General features: G+C 34.5%; 1 protein-coding gene across 1 annotated transcript in view; it reads left to right on the top strand.

Moving 5' to 3' along the window:
* Positions 1-18,232, top strand: part of Enah (ENAH actin regulator) — a 123,863-nt gene that overhangs the window by 91,772 nt on the left and 13,859 nt on the right. The window contains exons 6-13 of the mRNA XM_078024677.1: positions 1,932-2,206; positions 3,554-4,351; positions 7,011-7,312; positions 8,131-8,270; positions 8,389-8,446; positions 9,468-9,516; positions 12,711-12,777; positions 15,966-16,028. Coding sequence (XP_077880803.1) covers positions 1,932-2,206; positions 3,554-4,351; positions 7,011-7,312; positions 8,131-8,270; positions 8,389-8,446; positions 9,468-9,516; positions 12,711-12,777; positions 15,966-16,028 — 1,752 coding nt within the window. The remainder of the gene's footprint in view (positions 1-1,931; positions 2,207-3,553; positions 4,352-7,010; positions 7,313-8,130; positions 8,271-8,388; positions 8,447-9,467; positions 9,517-12,710; positions 12,778-15,965; positions 16,029-18,232) is intronic.

Below are 18,232 nucleotides of genomic sequence, written 5' to 3'. Positions count from 1 at the left end.
GATTCAGTGAACTTTGAAATATTCTCTGGCATTGTATTCTTTCCTTTTTTAAGTTTATTTTTATTTTTGGTACTAGGGATTGAACCCAGGGCGCTAACCACTGAATCACATCCCCAACCCTTTTTGTTTTCTATTTTGAGACAGGGTCTCATTAGATTGCTTACAATCTTGCTTAGTTTCTGAGGCTGGCTTCAAACCTGTGGATCCTCCTGCCTCAGACTCCCAAGCCACTGGGATCACAGTTGTGTGCCACCTCACCTGGCCTCTTTCTTACATCAGTAGATACTCTTATAAAGACTGAAAGCCCTAGAATATTGTGGCACGTTGAACAGTCTTTTTAAGTCATTATACCCTTGTCATAAATGCAGTTATTCAATAATTATTTCAAATTTGTCTCACCCATACCTGACCTTCTACTTGAAACTTTTTGTATTAGAAACACTGTATGGTTTGGAGAAATAGGCATTAACTTGGGGGGTTAAAAAAACAACAACTAAGAATTAGAATAAGAAATGAGGGCTGGGGAGTGGCTCAATCAGTAGCGTGCTTGCCTAGCATGCTCGGGGTGCTGGGTTCGATCCTCAGCACCACATAAAAATAAAATAAAGATGTTGTGTCTGCCAAAAACTGAAAAATAAATATTAAAAAAATTCTCTTTCTCTCTTTAAAAAAAAAATGAAATGCAATCAGAATACTATGTGGTTTCAGCTGTGAACGGTACTTAAATCATAGTAATTATATGCTTGCATAATTATAATAAAATTAAATATTATGTGATCAATATAAAATTATGTTAATATTAATTAATATATGTTAATGATATATTTATATATATTAATAAACCTGAATATTGATTTGGCCAAATTGTTTTCCCATGACTGTATTATGAGAAGTATGTGTTGTGAGGGAGTTGTGGGAAACATCTTGCCATTAGAAGAAAATAGATAGCTAAAGATAAAACAAGAACAGTTAAAAGAATAGTAAACAGGTAGGAGGGCTGGAGTACTGAATTACTGTTTTGGATTATAAGCTTTAAAATCTATGTATTTGGGGGTGGGATTGTGGCTCAGTGGCAGAGCGCTTGCTGAGACTGGTCTTGAACTTGTGAGCCTCTTGCCTCAGACTCCCAAGCTACTGGAATTACAAACAGATGCCACCACAGCTGGCCAAAATCTTAAGAAGTTTATACCTTTCCTCTTAACAAATTGGTGTGTCAGTATTGGTCTTACAGAAGCAGTTGGAAGAAGATTCAAAGATGGAGATAACTTTATTGCTGTCTTAGTAATGATACTAGGATAACTTACATCCTGCTATAAGAGACTGTTTAACCTTTAGGAGAATTAAACAGGGGAACATTATACACTGTCTTAGAGAATAAAGTTACCAAACTCAGTGCCTTAGGATAATTTTCACAATATATTAAGTGAGGAAAAAGAAAGTAGATTTCAGAGTAGTAGGGAAATAGAATTCTAATTTATTTGGCTTTTAAAGTTAATGGAAGTGTGAGCAAGAAAGAGAAAGAGAGTGTGTGTACGTGTGTGTAATGTTAATGTTAATTATAGTTGCCTCTGGATGTGAAAGTTTAATGATTTAAATTTATTTTTTTCAACTATTTTTTTAATTTAGCAAATGTTTATTTAACTGTCTTGGTTGCTAGCCATAGTATTTTCTGAAATGATCATGTATTTCTTGTACAGTTAAAATTAGATGGTATTTTTGAGAAAGAAAATGGTAATTTCACAACTTTTTTTTCACTAAATGATTAAATCAATGGCTTGGCTTTTTAGTTATTAAAGTGATTTATGATTATGGAAAATTCATTTATTTGTAATACTTAATTCACAAAAAGTACAGAATAAAATGAGACTTTAGTACAAAGTGCTGAAGTAGTCTGTCAATATGATCCTAATAAGGATTATTTTCATTTTCAGGCAACTGCAAGAACAGCAACGACAGAAGGAGATGGAAAGGGAAAGGCTGGAGAGAGAAAGAATGGAAAGGGAAAGGTTGGAGAGAGAGAGGCTGGAGAGGGAACGGCTGGAACAAGAGCAGCTGGAAAGAGAAAGGCAGGAACGAGACCGGCAGGAGCGCCTGGAGCGGGAGAGGCTAGAGCGCCTGGAGCGGGAGAGGCAAGAAAGGGAGCGACAGGAGCAGCTGGAAAGGGAACAGTTGGAATGGGAAAGAGAACGCAGAGTATCGAATGCTGGTAAGGAGCTTAGAGACAATTGTGTGTTCTTGCATCCAAGCTTGGATGTAGTTCTGTGTAATTTTATGTTAGTATATTTTGCATGTGAGATGATTTGCTAATCAGTTTGAGCAATACAGTTTGAAAGTATGAAAAATGTGCCTCAGTTACTACTTTAACCTTTTCATTTTTATTACTCTGATTGCTTAAAGACTTAAAGAAAGCTCTTGGAAACTTCTATTCTGACATTCTAAATCTTCTAACCTCCTTATAAATGACTATTAAAGTATAAGTGTTTTTATGGAAAATTTTTTATATTGCATGAATTTAGAAGATATTTCCCTCATGAAATTACTCAAATCACCTCAAATATTGTACCTAGTTTTATAGTACCATGCAGTAAGAAATTTGGGCTAGGTGTGTAGCATGCACCTATAATCCCAGCCATTCAGGAGGCTGAGGCAGAATGATCACCAGTTTGAAGCCAACATTAACAAGTTAAAAAGACCATGTCTCAAGATACAAAGGTCTTAGATATAGCTCAGTGGTAAAGCACCCCTGGGTTTAGTCCCCAGTTACTCCACCCCCTGCCAAAAAAATAAATTATTCTAATAGTAGTCTAGTGTTTTTGAAGAAGGAATTAAAGCAGTAAATGAAAATATTCTAAAACTGACTGGTTATTTAAATATATTTTTTAGTATTTATGAAAATTACTAAATTTGTTGGATTTTTTTGAAAGACATAAGGTTGAAATATAACTGAATATTCAAGGTATAATAACATTTGTGGGATTTTAAGAATTTTAATTCCTTGTGGCCTATATCAAAAGTTCCAATGTGGGTTGGTTAAATATCGGTTGGTTTGTTCTTTAAGTTAAATTCATTTGTTATAACTGCCTAACTATTTTTTGGAATTATGGCTACCAAAACAAAACTTCTACAAATAAGCATTGAATTAGGTTCCTCACCATTTCTAGTAAATATTTTGCCAGTCTTGCTGCTTGTCTTTTTTTTTTAAGCAACCAAATTCTGTTTGTGGTCGTAGTCATGTAATTTTAATGTCCTTTTTGTGGACTAAATAAAAAAAATTAAGACTGTACTATTCTTTTCTTATAAAAAATAAATTCATCAATTTAACTTATTAGAGAAAAAGAAAACTTTATCCTTTTGTGGATCTTATAATGTATTTATAAGTTAAAATTTTCTTGGGAGAAAATGGTTATTTGCACATGTGCCTAATTCTCTGGTACTAACTGTAGTCTACATTTATACATTTTGTCTGATTGCTGGTTTCGTGGCTTCACTAGCTCCCTTTTTCTCTCTTCTTTTTTATCCTGTCTTTTGCTGCTGCTTTCCACCTTCTGTCCAGCTCCATCTTCAGACAGCTCCCTGTATAATGCTCCACTTCCTGAGTATTCCAGTTGCCAGCCTCCTTCAGCACCTCCTCCATCATATGCTAAAGTCATCTCAGCTCCAGTGTCAGATGCCACTCCTGATTACGCTGTAGTGACTGCTTTGCCACCTACTTCCACACCCCCTACACCACCAATGCGACACTCAGCGACACGTTTTGCAACATCTTTAGGTTCAGCCTTCCACCCAGTTCTTCCCCATTATGCTACAGTTCCTCGTCCTCTGAACAAAAACTCTCGACCTTCTTCTCCTGTGAACACACCCTCTTCTCAGTCTCCAGCTGCGAAGCCTTGTGCCTGGTCTACTTCCAATTTCTCGCCCCTCCCTCCATCTCCTCCAATAATGATTAGCAGTCCCCCCGGCAAAGCTACTGGCCCAAGACCTGTCCTTCCCGTTTGTGTTTCTTCTCCTGTGCCCCAAATGCCTCCATCACCGACAGCACCCAATGGGTTGCTGGACTCAGTAGCATACCCAGTGTCTCCACCGCCTACCTCAGGGCCAGCAGCACCGCCACCGCCACCGCCTCCACTGCCTTCCCTCGCATCACTCTCACACTGTGGATCTCAAGCTTCTCCTCCTCCAAGCACCCCTATTGCCTCAACTCCCTCATCCAAGCCCAGTGTTCTCCCTTCTCCCTCTGCAGCTGCCCCTGCCTCTGTGGAGACTCCTCTAAACTCTGTGCTGGGAGACTCCTCTGCTTCTGAGCCAGGCTTGCAGGCAGCCTCTCAGCCGGCCGAGACTCCAGCCCAACAGGGTAAGGCTTTCATTATTGCTACTAACAACTAATCACTTGAGTATTGCATAGCAACAAATTTAACTGCCTAGAAAAGGTAGGGTGACTTTAATAGCTGAAAGTCTATGTGCCATGCGACTTTTTTTTTTTAATTAAAAAAATTAAAAGTAATTTTTGTTTATTCTGCTAGATCAGTTGTATTGGGATAATTGATGGGGAATTCCCATATTGAACTAGCTTTTGTTATCTTCTGCAGTATCATAAAAGGTGTTTTCTAGTAGTTAAATTTCACTAGGAAGACTAACTTGACCCTTTTGATCTACCCCACACAAAATATATAATATAAATTGTTTTCCTTTACTTTCTGAGACAGATTTATAAGATGAAACATCCTAGTGTTTCCACTGGAGCAGTTTTGTCCTTGGGTCCTTTTCACGTTGGCCTCTTCTGTGTTTGGCTTCTCATATTGGACTTTCAGGATGGCTGTCACCTGGACCCTAAAAACCAATCCTGACTTTGTAGGAACAGTGACCCAAACTTACTTGACGTAGTAAGAGAAGAGATGGCTGAGAGAATAGCATTCTATATATTTTCCACTCTTCCTTAACACAACCTTATTCCATGGCATCGGGGAAGGGAGGATGGGGAGGATATAATTAAGAATAAGCTTAACAATCCCCATCCCCACTAGATTTTTATATTTAGGATTTAGAGAGGATGCTGAAACAGTCTTATAATCTGGATCTAAATACACCTCTTCTCTAAAAATTGTAGTTCCTAATTAAAGTAACAATAACATTGTGAATAGTTTTGTTTTTATTGACATCAGCACAGAACTAGAGAGAAAAAAACAGCCTGATGAAGCTGACCTTTTTGCCTCCTTTATTCTCAGAACTCATGACACTGCACAGGACAGCCTGTTACTCTGTGCTCTACTGTGAACCATTTATGTTTTCTACTGTACAACTGCTTAGGCTGAAAAAAATTAGCAGTTACCACCCAGTATGCAGATAGCACTTCATTTGTTTTTCTTTTAAACCTTAAGGGGGGAATTATCTAGTAGTTCAATATTCTGAAATCAAAGTCTTGTTCACTCCCTTTGTGATTTTTACAAGATTTGAACACTTGAATTTTTTATTTTTTGGTACTGGGGATTGAACTCCAGGGCACTTGACCACTGAGCCACATCCCCAGTCCTATTTTGTATTTTATTTAGAGACAGGGACTCACTGAGCTGCTTGGTGCCTTGCCATTGCTGAGGCTGGCTTTGAACTCGACAATCCTCCTGTCTCAGCCTTCCGAGCTGCTGGGATTACAGGCATTGCACCACTACACCTAGCGCCTTGAACACTTTCTATACCCATTTCAAAGGCCAAAACAACTCTGCGCTTCATATTCTATATTATTTAATTATTTCTGAGAGTTATTTTGAGATTTTAAATTCCCTTCAATGATTGTCACTTTTGACTACATGTGGGATTTAAATATAGAACATTTTTAAGGTACTGGAGCCTAGGACTCACTTCTCACTCATATTCTTAGTCCAATCACTTTGTCTATAAGCAATAAATATCTGACTTTATTATAGTGGAATATGTTAACACCTAAATTCACATGGGTTGTTTGGATTTGTTATTTCAAATAGTACTAACTACCACTATATAACTTGTTTGGAATGCTTATCTCTTCCAAATTTTACAAGCATTTATTTTGCTTATTTTCCCAATTCTGATGGGAAAAATTTTTTAATTAGATGATCTGTTGCATAGTTCTATTACTAAAGGTCTAACATTCAAATAAGTAGTTACTAAAAATTTGGCTTTATATTTTAGTATATATTTAGTATTGTTTCCTTTGCTGATCAGTTTTTAAAACAGACATTATTACTATATGTATATATGTAACTACACTAAAAAAAAAACTTATTCCATTCCTTGGTTTATACCCAAAGGACTTAAAATCAGCATACTATAGAGATGCAGCCACATCAATGTTTATAGCAGCTCATCACAATAACTAGACTGTGGAACCACCTAGGTGTCCCTCAGTAGATGAATGGATAAAGAAAATGTGGTGTATGTACTCAATGGAATATTACTTAGCTTTAAAGAAGACTAAAATAATGGCATTTGCCAGTAAATGGTTGGAGTTGGAGAATACCGTGAGAAGTGAAATAAGCCAATCCCACAAAACCAAAGGCCTAATGTTTTCTCTAATTTATCGATGCTAATTCACAATAAGGCAGGGTGGGATGGGCACTAGGGAAGAATTAGCATTACCTTAGATTAGATAGAGGGAAGTGATGGGAGGGGAGGAGAGGGGATGTGGGGATAGGAAAGATAGTAGAATGAAACAGACATTATTACTATATGTATATATGTAACTACATGACTAATATGATTCTGCAACATGTACATTCAGAAAAATGAGAAATTAATTCCATGTATGTATGTATGTATGTATCAAAGTGCATAAATGCATTCTATTGTCATGTATAACTAAAACAAATTTTTTAAAAAACTGATTTAGTCTTTAAACATTGTAATAAATTGAATCCCAGCTGACTAATATACTTATTAGTCAACTTAATTTAGCATAGCATTGTGTGTACCTATATACAAAAAATAATATTACTTGGCTCTATTGTTGATGATCTGTCTTTAACATTTCTTCTTTGCAGGTGTTGTTTTAGGACCACCTGCACCCCCGCCTCCCCCACCACTCCCACCATGTCCTGCTCAGGCCTCAGCACTTCCTCCTCCCCCAGGACCTCCTCCACCACCTCCACTGCCATCCTCCGGGCCTCCACCTCCCCCTCCTCCTCCCCCACTTCCTAATCAAGTGCCCCCTCCTCCACCACCACCTCCTGCCCCTCCCCTCCCCGCATCTGGATTTTTCTCCGGATCTGTGTCAGAAGACAATCGCCCTTTAACTGGACTTGCAGCTGCAATTGCTGGAGCAAAACTTAGGAAAGTGTCACGGGTAAATATGTCTCCAAATTACTCTATTTTTAAATCTGTCTTATTCTTTCTAAATATCTAAAATACTGGATATATTATTCTAATTTTATAAACCCTGTGTTAAAAATCAAAATGGTTAAAATTTACAGAAAAGTTGCAGAGTGGCATAAATGATTTCTGTGAATCCATCATCTGTATTTATAGGTTAACATTTTATCATTACATTGTTTTTAATCTGCATAATTTGAGAGTAAGATAGAAACATCATGCCCATTTTCCTAAATAGTTCATTTTGTATTTTGAATGAGAAAGAATATTTACCTACACGATCATAGTGTAATTACCAAATCAAGAAATTTCACATTGATAGAATGACAGTCCGCAAATATATCCAAATTTAATCTGTGACAGTTCCTCAATCTTTGTTTCTTTTTCAAAATTTTTGACATTTTTTTTAATTGTCAGGGTTTTTTTTGTTTGTGTTTTGATTGTTTACATTTTTTAGATGACCTTCAGTTTGACTTATTTGAATTTTTCTCAATATCAGATTCAGGTTATACAATTTGGGTGCAAAAATACCAACGGTTACGGCCTTCTCAGTGTATTGTACAAGAAGACATGATATTGTTTCATCTTATTATTAGTAATGTTAACTTTGATAAAACTCCCATTGATATATAAATTAATACTATTCACTTTATTGGTGCTTAAGGTTATAAAAAATAATATTTGAGTACTTTTTAAAATTAATGCTGATGTTTCTTGTATTTTTAATGTAATACATTCATGAGTATGATTGTCTAACATAGGAAATCATTATGTGTGTGTATTTTCGTTAAGATGGAGGATGCCTCTTTCCCAAGTGGAGGAAGTACCATCAGCGTGAACTCATCCAAAACAGATACAAGTCGTGGAAATGGACCACTTCCTTTAGGGGGTAGTGGTTTAATGGAAGAAATGAGTGCCCTGCTGGCCAGGAGGTGAGAATTTTTGTTAATTTTATTCTGAAGATAATGAGTCAATTCTTCCCTCTTAGAGAAATTTTTATATTTTATAATGAGATGATTTTTTTAAAAATCCAATTTGCTATCTTTTTAGGAGAAGAATTGCTGAAAAGGGATCAACAATAGAAGCAGAACAAAAAGAGGACAGAAATGTAAGTGAATAAAAATAACCCCTCACACCTTAAACATGAAATTCAAGCATAGCTTCTTCTTTTTTTTTAAATATTTATCTATGTGGTGCTGAAGACCGAACCCAGGGCCTTGCACACGCTAGGCGAGTGCTCTACCTCTGAGCCACAACCCCAGCCCTCAAGCACAGCTTCTTACAAAAACATGTCAGAGATTATTTAATATGAACTTAATTAGTTTGAATTTAGATTTGCTTATTTTTAAGTATGCATATCTTTAAAATGGCTTTTGAGTATTATTTACAAAATTAAAATGGCATTATTAAAATGAGTTGAATATGTGGAGTTGTGGGAAGACCACTGAAGTTCAAACCTATAATAGAATCAGTTCTATTGTTACGCCCTAACTTTAAATGAGTGAATGACCTCTTACTAGGGTTTTGTCCTCCATCCCCCCCTCATCTCTTAGGCTCTCAGTTTCCTTGTATTAATGCAAAATGAAGAATTTGATTAAATCAACAGTTTGTCATCCCAGGACCCCACCCCCATTCAGCTGTACAAACCTTGCTCTGTATCTGTTCTATATGTTGATGTTCAACACCTAATTGTTTTCCCTGCACCATTTGACTGCCTTTCATGCCATCTCTCAAATCTGTCTGGCTTCATATCATTGGCTAGTACAGGTTCTCCATGAGAAACTCAAGAAAGGAGATGTGTGGGGGCTGGTTGTAGCTCAGAGGTAGAGCGCTTGCATAGTGTGTGTGAGGCAGTGTGTTTGATTCTCAGCACCACATATAAATATAAATAAAGGTCCATCAACAACTTAAAAAATTAAAAAAAAAAAAAAGAGCTGTGTGGACAATGGAAGTTGGGATTGTTAGGAAGGTAAGAAGGATGATGCCTAAGTTGTAATGGAAGGAAGAGAAGATAGATGAAGGAAATAGTGGGGAATGACATAAAGAATATGGAAAGGGAACATGTAAAATGTTAAATCAGTACAGCAATAGTGAATGTGATATTAATACATATATTTCTGCATATTTAGGAAGATTCAGAGCCTGTAACTTCCAAGGCTTCTTCAACAAGCACACCTGGTAAGTTCAGGAAAGATATTTTAACCTTTATAAATTTTCCCTAAATATTACTTCCTAATTAAAAATATCCCCTTTTCCATGTTTGAACCAACTGACTGCTTGGTCACTAAGATGTTAAAGTTCTTTGTTTACACTTGAAAGCATTGACTTTTCTCTGCTTTTATAATCTCAGAAGCTGCTGTTGCTTTCTTTCTGGTAATGTGAGATCTGTTAAAACTCAACATTTTTCTCATAACTGTCTTTGAAAGTTATTTTACACATTTCTGTGTATTGTCCACAATTTGAGTTACTTGCTAAAACAAGGAAAATACATTATTAGACAATGGGAATATTTTTAATAGTTCTTTAAGGTAAAAGTTAAGTGAGTAGACCTGCATTCTATTTCAGAACATTCTCAAATTTCGAAGGTTGTCATTTTAACCATTCATTTGGGTGTTGATAATCAAGAAAATAAAACTTCTAATTTGTAAGCTAAAAATTTTTTTAAGCTTTTGGGAAACATTTTTGAATACAGTAAAATTTCTGACATTGACAATTCTTGGACATGGCATATGTTACTTAGAATATTAACAAAACATATTTTACTGGAAATACCTAGTGATATTCCATCCAAGATTCCCATCTTGGAGATTGTGACATATTTACTCATTCTTCTTTGTATTTGATCAGACTAAGAACTGGGCTCTTTGCCTCCTTAACTATTTTGGAATGAAGTAACAAATAAAATTGATAAATTAATATCTACAGTGGTCTGTCAAAGTCATTTTAGAGAAACATCTACATTAAATCCTACATATTTTGATTTAGAGACTCCAGCTGCCTTTAGAATTTTATTTCTAAAACATACTTTTGTTTTTGTCTCATTTCTATTCTCATTTTCATTAATTTTTTTGTTTTGTCTCATTATTTAGCAGTCTGCTGTTATAAATCAAAATTTATTATATGTACAGCTATTAAAACCACAGATAATTTAGAAGTAAATTATTCTTTAAAAGGTTACAGAATCTTAGAAATATATGAGAGTTGTAAATTCTCTCCCCAGAAGGAAAGATCATTTTTATACAAATTTCCTCACAGTTTGAAAGTATTCCTGATTCCCAGAACATTATCCATGGGCCCCAGCTTAAGGACTGTTCTTGCCTAACATATATTTACTTATTTCAAAAATGAAAAATGAAGCATGAATTTTTGTGTGTATTTGCATACATATACAATGAATTCATTCAGAAGAGCTTGTGGCCTTTTTTTCCCCCATCTTGTTTCACTTAGTATTTTTAATTGGCATTGTGTCAGACACTTCATAGGCCAAAAAGAACTGAAATATAAAGACCTGGAGCACAGAAAACTCTAATCTAGTTGAGAAGATGAGTTTCACTTAAGGAAAAGTTAATCTTTTATAACCATATGTTGAATATTAATATGTCAGAGAGGGAAGAGATTTTATGTGGAGCTATCTGGGCCATTGTTACATCGTAGAGTATTTGGTATGATTGAAAGTAGGGGAAGGAATGATATTTCAAGAAGTATGTCATGAACAAAGACATAGAGTCTAAGCTGAGCAAAAAGAGACCAGAAGATAGTAAATAGACTCACCTGTCTAGAGTAGAGAATTCCTCTTGGACAAGTGAGTTGAGGATAAAGCTCAGGAGTTAAGTTTATCCTACACATACTGGGTTAATGTATGATCAGTTGGAACTGTTTTCAGCACATAAATGGCACTTGTGAGTATTGTGATATAGAATCAGGAAAGACTGAGTCAGAGAAACCAATTGGGGAGCTCTGCCAGTGTTTCCAAAGACCAGCCTAGGCTCTTCCTCCTGAAACATACCTAGAACCCCTTAAAGAAGATGGCCTTATTTCTCCCAGCCAGCTGAGCCTGTTTAAGATTAAAAGAGGATTCTTGTTTGGCTAATTGAGAAAGGACCTCAGACAGTGGTTAAAAAGCCGCTGCGTCTTACCTTCTTTGGAATTACTTTTCTTTCTACCTGCCTCTTTGGTGACACTGCCCTAATGAATGTTCCCCTCCCTGTTCAAGATGTACCCCATTTTTACTAAGGACTTCCCTCTTTTCACCTTTTGTGCTGGTGTGTTAGATGTGTTTCTGATTCTGGCTGTCCTGGATACCATCTGATTATTTGATGTTCCCCAGCCAACTCAGGATCTCGCCACCACTGTGGCAGTCATTGAGAGAATATGTTAACTGTTAGAAAATAAAAGAAGAAATTAAAAAGTATTGTGAAAAAGGGAAGAGAGGTGATTAATTAATGAGTAACGCAAGATTGGTGATGATTTTACAATGCTCAGATGCCTGCACGTGTAGCAGAAATCTAGAATCAAAAGCCATTCTTCATTCTCATTTAGTTTTTCACATAAATGTATTTTTAAGAGACTATATAAAAGATGCCTAAAAGAATGCAGAAGCCAGTTGAGCAGCTACATTGGAACTCAGCAGTTTTATGGTTAAAACTATACAGCAAGATCACAATTCATCTATAGACTTGATTTTCACATGGCTCAAATGCCTTTCTTCCACTTCTCAATTTATCCATTCATCCACTGAAACCAATGACGGCATCAGAGAGTAAGCCAAATTAGAAAAAAGTTCAAAGCACCATAGCCAACCAGTGGATTCACTACCTAATGTCTTATAATGAGAGCTTAAAGTGAGTTTACTTATATTTAACTGAATTATCTGTTAAGTTCAAAGAATTGATTATGAAGGAAATATAATAAAATTGTATGATTCTGAAATTTATTTTGAGTTTTTTAAAATTTTTTACCAAGAGAACTGTTTGGATTTATGAACTGCTGAAGTACAGGAACACATTACAGATTTTTTTTTTGTTTTATTATTGGCACTAAAAATAGATTAAAATAGAGTAGATACTATCTCATTCATCTTTCTGATTACATGTTTATTAGAGAAACTTCTTACCATTTGGTTTATAGAACTATAATATTTAGATTTTGTAATCTTAGATTCTTCTAGAGAAATGTCTGCTTATTTTTCCTTATTTTAAGGTCTGAAACTGCCTGTTAGAATTCTTATTTATTTAAATTAATGTTTAGAATTTAAATAACTTTTATCTACAATCTATATAAACAGGATGGTATTTTAGTATTTTATTGTTTCACAATAACTCTGGAAAGCGCATAAAAATGTTTAGAGTAACATTTGTTCCTTTCTTTTGAAGAACCAACCAGAAAACCTTGGGAAAGGACAAATACAATGAATGGCAGCAAGTCACCTGTTATCTCCAGGTATCAATTTTTTTTTCTAAGTTTTATATTACATGTGTATCTAAAAAGAAGGAAATACAGTTTTACTATAGAAAGAATTATAGATTAGAAATTTCACAAAAGGAGCACATAAAATAATCGTAATTCATCTACTATTGGACAGCCACTGAGCCCAATGTATTTTTACTAGTGAGTGCCTGATAAATTTTACCCTGTATTTATTAACCAGTTGGTCTGAAATTTTAAGAATAGTTTTATCCCTCCCAATTTATTTATTTTGAAAAATTAAAACTATGGAAAAAGCAAAGTATTTCCTAGCTAGCAAATACTCATATAGTCATCACATGTTAACATTTTGCCACATTCATCTTAACTATATACATATTCATACTTTTTTTCCTTCTGAATAGTTTAAAAACAAATTGCAAATAAGTGCTGCTTTACCCTAAATATTTTAGCTTTTCTGAAGAATCAGGACTTATCCTTTGTAACCAGAGTTGTACCATTACAACTCCAAGAAATTTAACATTGAACAATAATATCTATATAATATACATTCACATTTCCCCATTAGTCTGAATGACATCCTTCAAAGGGTTTTTTTTTTTCAAGTATTTTAAACTGATAACCAGCTAGAGATAAAAGAATGTAGTTTATAACAGTAGAATAAAACTTAAAACTTTGAATTTATGAAATAGAAATTTGCTCTCTCTGTTGAAATTACTAATCATAATCAAGTTATAAAGATAGTACCCAGAAACTACCATGGGGGCAGAGTCAAGCAAAGTATTTCCTAGCTAGCATACTTGATTATCAAGGCTGAATTTAAGTCATAGGTCTTAAACATAGATGAAATTTTTTCTTGGTTTATGAAACAGTTTAAAAGGCTCATATTTTTCCCTGACCAAAAAAAAAAAAGATATGTATTTAGAGACTAAAGAAACTATTTAACTTTTCTTTCTGAGCTATCTTATTTTTGCCTCATAAAAAACAAACTTGACTCTAATTATAGAAACCTATTAAAGAATAGTAAGTACAAAGATAGACTTCATAGTATCACAAACCTGCTCTGTGTTGTCCTAAATCTAAATTTGGATTTGGCTTTTGTTTGGTTTTTTCTGCTGGCAGCAAAGAAGATTTGGTGATGACACAATTATTTAAGCTCCACAAAGAACCCAAGCCTTTTTGAATGTATAAAAGCTTTTGGTTTGTAATAACTGAAAGATGGTTATATTTAAGCTCAGAAGAAAATGAAGAGAATTGCTTTTGGTCAACATGTTTTTTCAGTAGAACAGAACTGAAGTGACCTTCTACCATATCTCTAATAGTTATACTTTTTCTTCAGTAGAACATTAGGAAGCCTGATTTTTCAAGTATATAACAGAGTACAGGGCTGTGATGGCCATTTGTCCTTTGAAGATCTAAATTGTGACAGGGAAGAGACCTTTCCTTTTTTTTTTTTTTTTTTTTTTTGTCATTACCCTGCATTTCTACTTCATTGACAGGAATCAGATAAGTGAGTTTATTTAAAATTAAGCCTGAGTTGATGGTTAAAGTTGTATCTTGGAAGGGACATGAAAGAGAGGTGCTCCAAATGTAATAAGATCTTTGATTTTTTGGTCTCATTTAGTGAAGAAAAAATGTTCTTGGAAAGATTTTTTTTCTCCATACTTTTAAAGGAAGTTTAAGTGCTTGAAAGGTCACCATTTTGAAAGCATTTTTTAAATGGATTAGTTGAATCTTGCTAATCATATTTCAACTCCATTAGATGCTTTCCCTCCCAACCTGTACCAAAACAGAAATTCTGATACACCTGAGTATTTCCTTACCTCTCTTGTACTACTTACTCTTTTTTTAAAAATATTTTTTGAGTTATAGATAGACACAACACATTTGTTTATTTTATGTAGTACTGAGGATTGAACCCAGTGCCTCACAAATGCCAGGCAATCGGTCTACCACTGAGCCACAATCCCAGCCCCTCTTGTACTACTTTTGATAGATTATATATTTCTACCATTTATGTAATAAAGTTTCACCAAAAACAGTTTTAAACTTTAGATTTTAAAAATCTGTTTAAAAGATGAAGAATTACATTGCCTTTTTAAGTTATCTTCCCCTCTACTTTTTTTTTTTTTAGTTGTAGATGGATATGGTACCTTTATTTTTTATTTTTTGGATGTTGATGGACCTTTATTTTATTGATTTATTATTTATATGCAGTGCTGAGAATCGAACCTAGTGTCTCACACATGCTAGGCAAGCACTCTCCCACTGAGCCACAACCCCAGCCCAACCTTTATTTATTTTTTTGATTATTTATTTTTATGTGGTGCTGAGGATCCAACCCAGTGCCTCACACATGCTAGGCAAGCACACTACCACTGAGCTATAACCACAGCCCTTCCCTCTTCTTTTTGAAAGCAAATACCTCGGCTGTTTTATGTTTATGAATCTAATCCTTGCCTTGTAGTGAAAGTACTCATTTCTCTTTGTAATATCCATGTGAATGTTATGGTAGGATGAGTTAAGTAATAATGAGGTGCTGCATTATGCTGAATTTATTAAATGAAGATGTCAGGATAATAAAAGCAAGAAGGTTTTTGAAAATGTTTCAAACTATGACTAGAACATAACATTGCAAAGTTTGTGAATTATTTCTATGGTTTTAATTTGAGAACTTATTGATCTTGGGGCTAGGGGTGTGGCTTGGTGGCAGAGTGCTTGCCCGGTGTGGGGAAGACCCTGGGTTCAATTCTCAGCAACATACACATAAAAAGAACCTTACTGATCCTTGTATTCACAATGGGGAAAAAAGTTCCTTATGTATCTGAGTATAATTTTGTCACAAGCCATAATGATTTTAAGTCTATTAGTTAATATTCACTGTAATAAAATTTTCTTTGTGTTTTAATACTGGTTGAATAATTGGTAAGTTTTACTGTGCCTATGGCCTACAAAAGTGCTACTGTGTAATAATTTTTAAAAATTTTTCTGTAATTGTCAAGTAAATGGTATCCTCACATAAGTAAAATGAGTCTCAACATATCTTTTTTTTATTGAAGAAAACAATTATTTTAAGGATAACAGATTCTTTTAATTCTTGTTTTGTTTACTATAACTAAAAAACCTGTAAAGCATTAACATCATGAGGATTATTTTTTTAAAGTTCTATTGTATATTCCTTTAAATGGTTTTCCCCTCCATAGACGGGATTCTCCAAGGAAAAATCAGATTGTTTTTGACAACAGGTCCTATGATTCATTACACAGGTATCATCCTGCTGTGACTTTGTGGTTTGAGACTTTTAAATAACATGTTCAGGATAGGGCTGAGCTTTTTCTACCTGGATTGGTAATCACCACAAGAAGGATATTCAGGAAGATTGAGCCTCATTTTTAGCTTTATTTTGAAAACTTCAATAAAAACAAAAACCTGCCATTACTTTGAAGTCAGACTAGGGTAAATATAAAATGGTAAAAAACAGAAATAACTAGAATGGAAATCTAAGGCCATATATATTGTCTAGGTTGTTCATGATTATGAGACAGGCTTTTAAAGCGTGGAAAAGAAGATCTTGTGCTGGTTGTTACTAGAACACAGGACACTATTATAGCCACAGTTCTGGATATTCTTTGAGAAAAATCTGTTTCCTAGATACTGTATAGTAAATCATCTTTAATAACTTAACCTAATATCCTGAGCTGATTCTTTTCTAGGATGTGCCTATTATGCCATTTTTTAATGAAGAAAACATAAAAGATATGAATCATTCAGGGCTGGGAGGGGGGTGTGTAGCTTGCATGCATGCATGTGTACACACACACAAAAGGATTAAGTGTGGGGAGATAAAACATCTGTTTCTTTCTCAATTAAAAATTTTGACAATGAGCTGTGGCTGTGGCTCAGTGGGTAGAGCATTGCCTCACACGCATGAGGCTCTGGGTTCAATCCTCAGCACCACATAAAAATAAATAAATACATAAAGATAGAAAAATAATAATAAATAATAAAAATTTTGACAATGAAACCAAGCACTTTTTCGCTATTTATAGAACTTGGCAGAATGGGAATTTACTGTGGTACAGTTATTTTATAGGCAGGTGTCTAGAGTCAACACTCTTTATTAAACAATACAATCCTCTAAGAAACCCTTGTATTTTGTTATTAATTATGTTGAAGACATGGGTTAAGAAAACATTAAATATATTCATGTTGTCATACGCATCTGTTTTATAAAATACACATTAAGTTTATTGAAAAACATGAATTGAATAGTATACAGAGAGGGTGCTTACGATTAGGAGTTCTGTAATCAGACTCTGATCAAATTCCTATCTGCTATAACTATTTTCATGCTATGATGATCAACATTTGAAATTTAGTTTTGTCATCTAAAACTCCATAAAATGTTTATATTGCAGTAATAAAATAGTTTTTCCTGCTTTATACTGAGGTAGAGTAATTGTTCTGAATAAAATATTTATTTACTAAGAAAATTTGCTAGAAATATAGTATTTAACAATGAAATCTTCTCACTTCTTTCACACATAGTACACATAGTAATGTTGAAAAACCTTTTTTAAAAAAAGTGGTGATTACGTCTTTCCTTCAGTATGAAAAGTTCCCCCCTTGAGTTAATTCTCATGGTGGTGGTGGTGATGGATTGCATGTTAGCATGAATTAAATTTTATAAAAATTGCATGTTTCTTCAATTGTTTATAACACTTATAATTTTTTACATGTTTAGAAATAGGATATATTTACAGCATACTGCTCAGTCATGTAGCATATTATAGCTGTTCACATGAATTTTGGAGATATTTATTATATAGCTTCAGAGAAAAATAGCTGGTTAGTTATGCTATTTAAATACGATTAAAAACAAAACAATAATTAGTAATTTAATTCTGGAGAGCAGGAATAGATAGCACGAGTACATAGAATGCAGTTTATCAACCTTCAAGCATATTTACTAGGAGGCTAGATATGGTGACATATACCTATAATCCCAGTGATTGAGAAGCCTAAGACAGTATGATTGTAAGTTCAATGCCAGTATCATCAACTTAGTGAGGCCCTAAGCAATTTAATGAGACCTTGTCTCAAAATACAAGATAAAAAGAACTGGGCATAGCTCAGTGGCAAAGTGTTCGTGGGTTCAATCCCCAATATTTAAAAAAAAAAAAAAAAGAATATTTACTAGAGTTGACTGCACAGAAATATTAGAACTTACATACTGTGGGCTCAGTTGGTAGAGTGCTTGCCTTGCATGCACAAGGCCCTGGGTTCAATCCCCAGCACCACCAAAAAAAAAAAAAAAAAAAAAGAACTTACATACTGTGAATCTCAGTAAATCTTAAATGACTGTGGAATTAAGTTGTCTCTTTCACATAATAAGAAGGTATATCCTCACAAGAGGAAAGGAAATATTTCATACAAATCTTTTTATCCTCTTCAGTGCCTAACTCACTGC

Source organism: Ictidomys tridecemlineatus, chromosome 10 (genome assembly GCF_052094955.1).
Source record: "Ictidomys tridecemlineatus isolate mIctTri1 chromosome 10, mIctTri1.hap1, whole genome shotgun sequence".
Classification (NCBI taxonomy): Eukaryota; Metazoa; Chordata; class Mammalia; order Rodentia; family Sciuridae; genus Ictidomys; species Ictidomys tridecemlineatus.
Note: the sequence above shows the minus strand (reverse complement) of the source record. Positions and strands in the feature narration are given on the sequence as shown.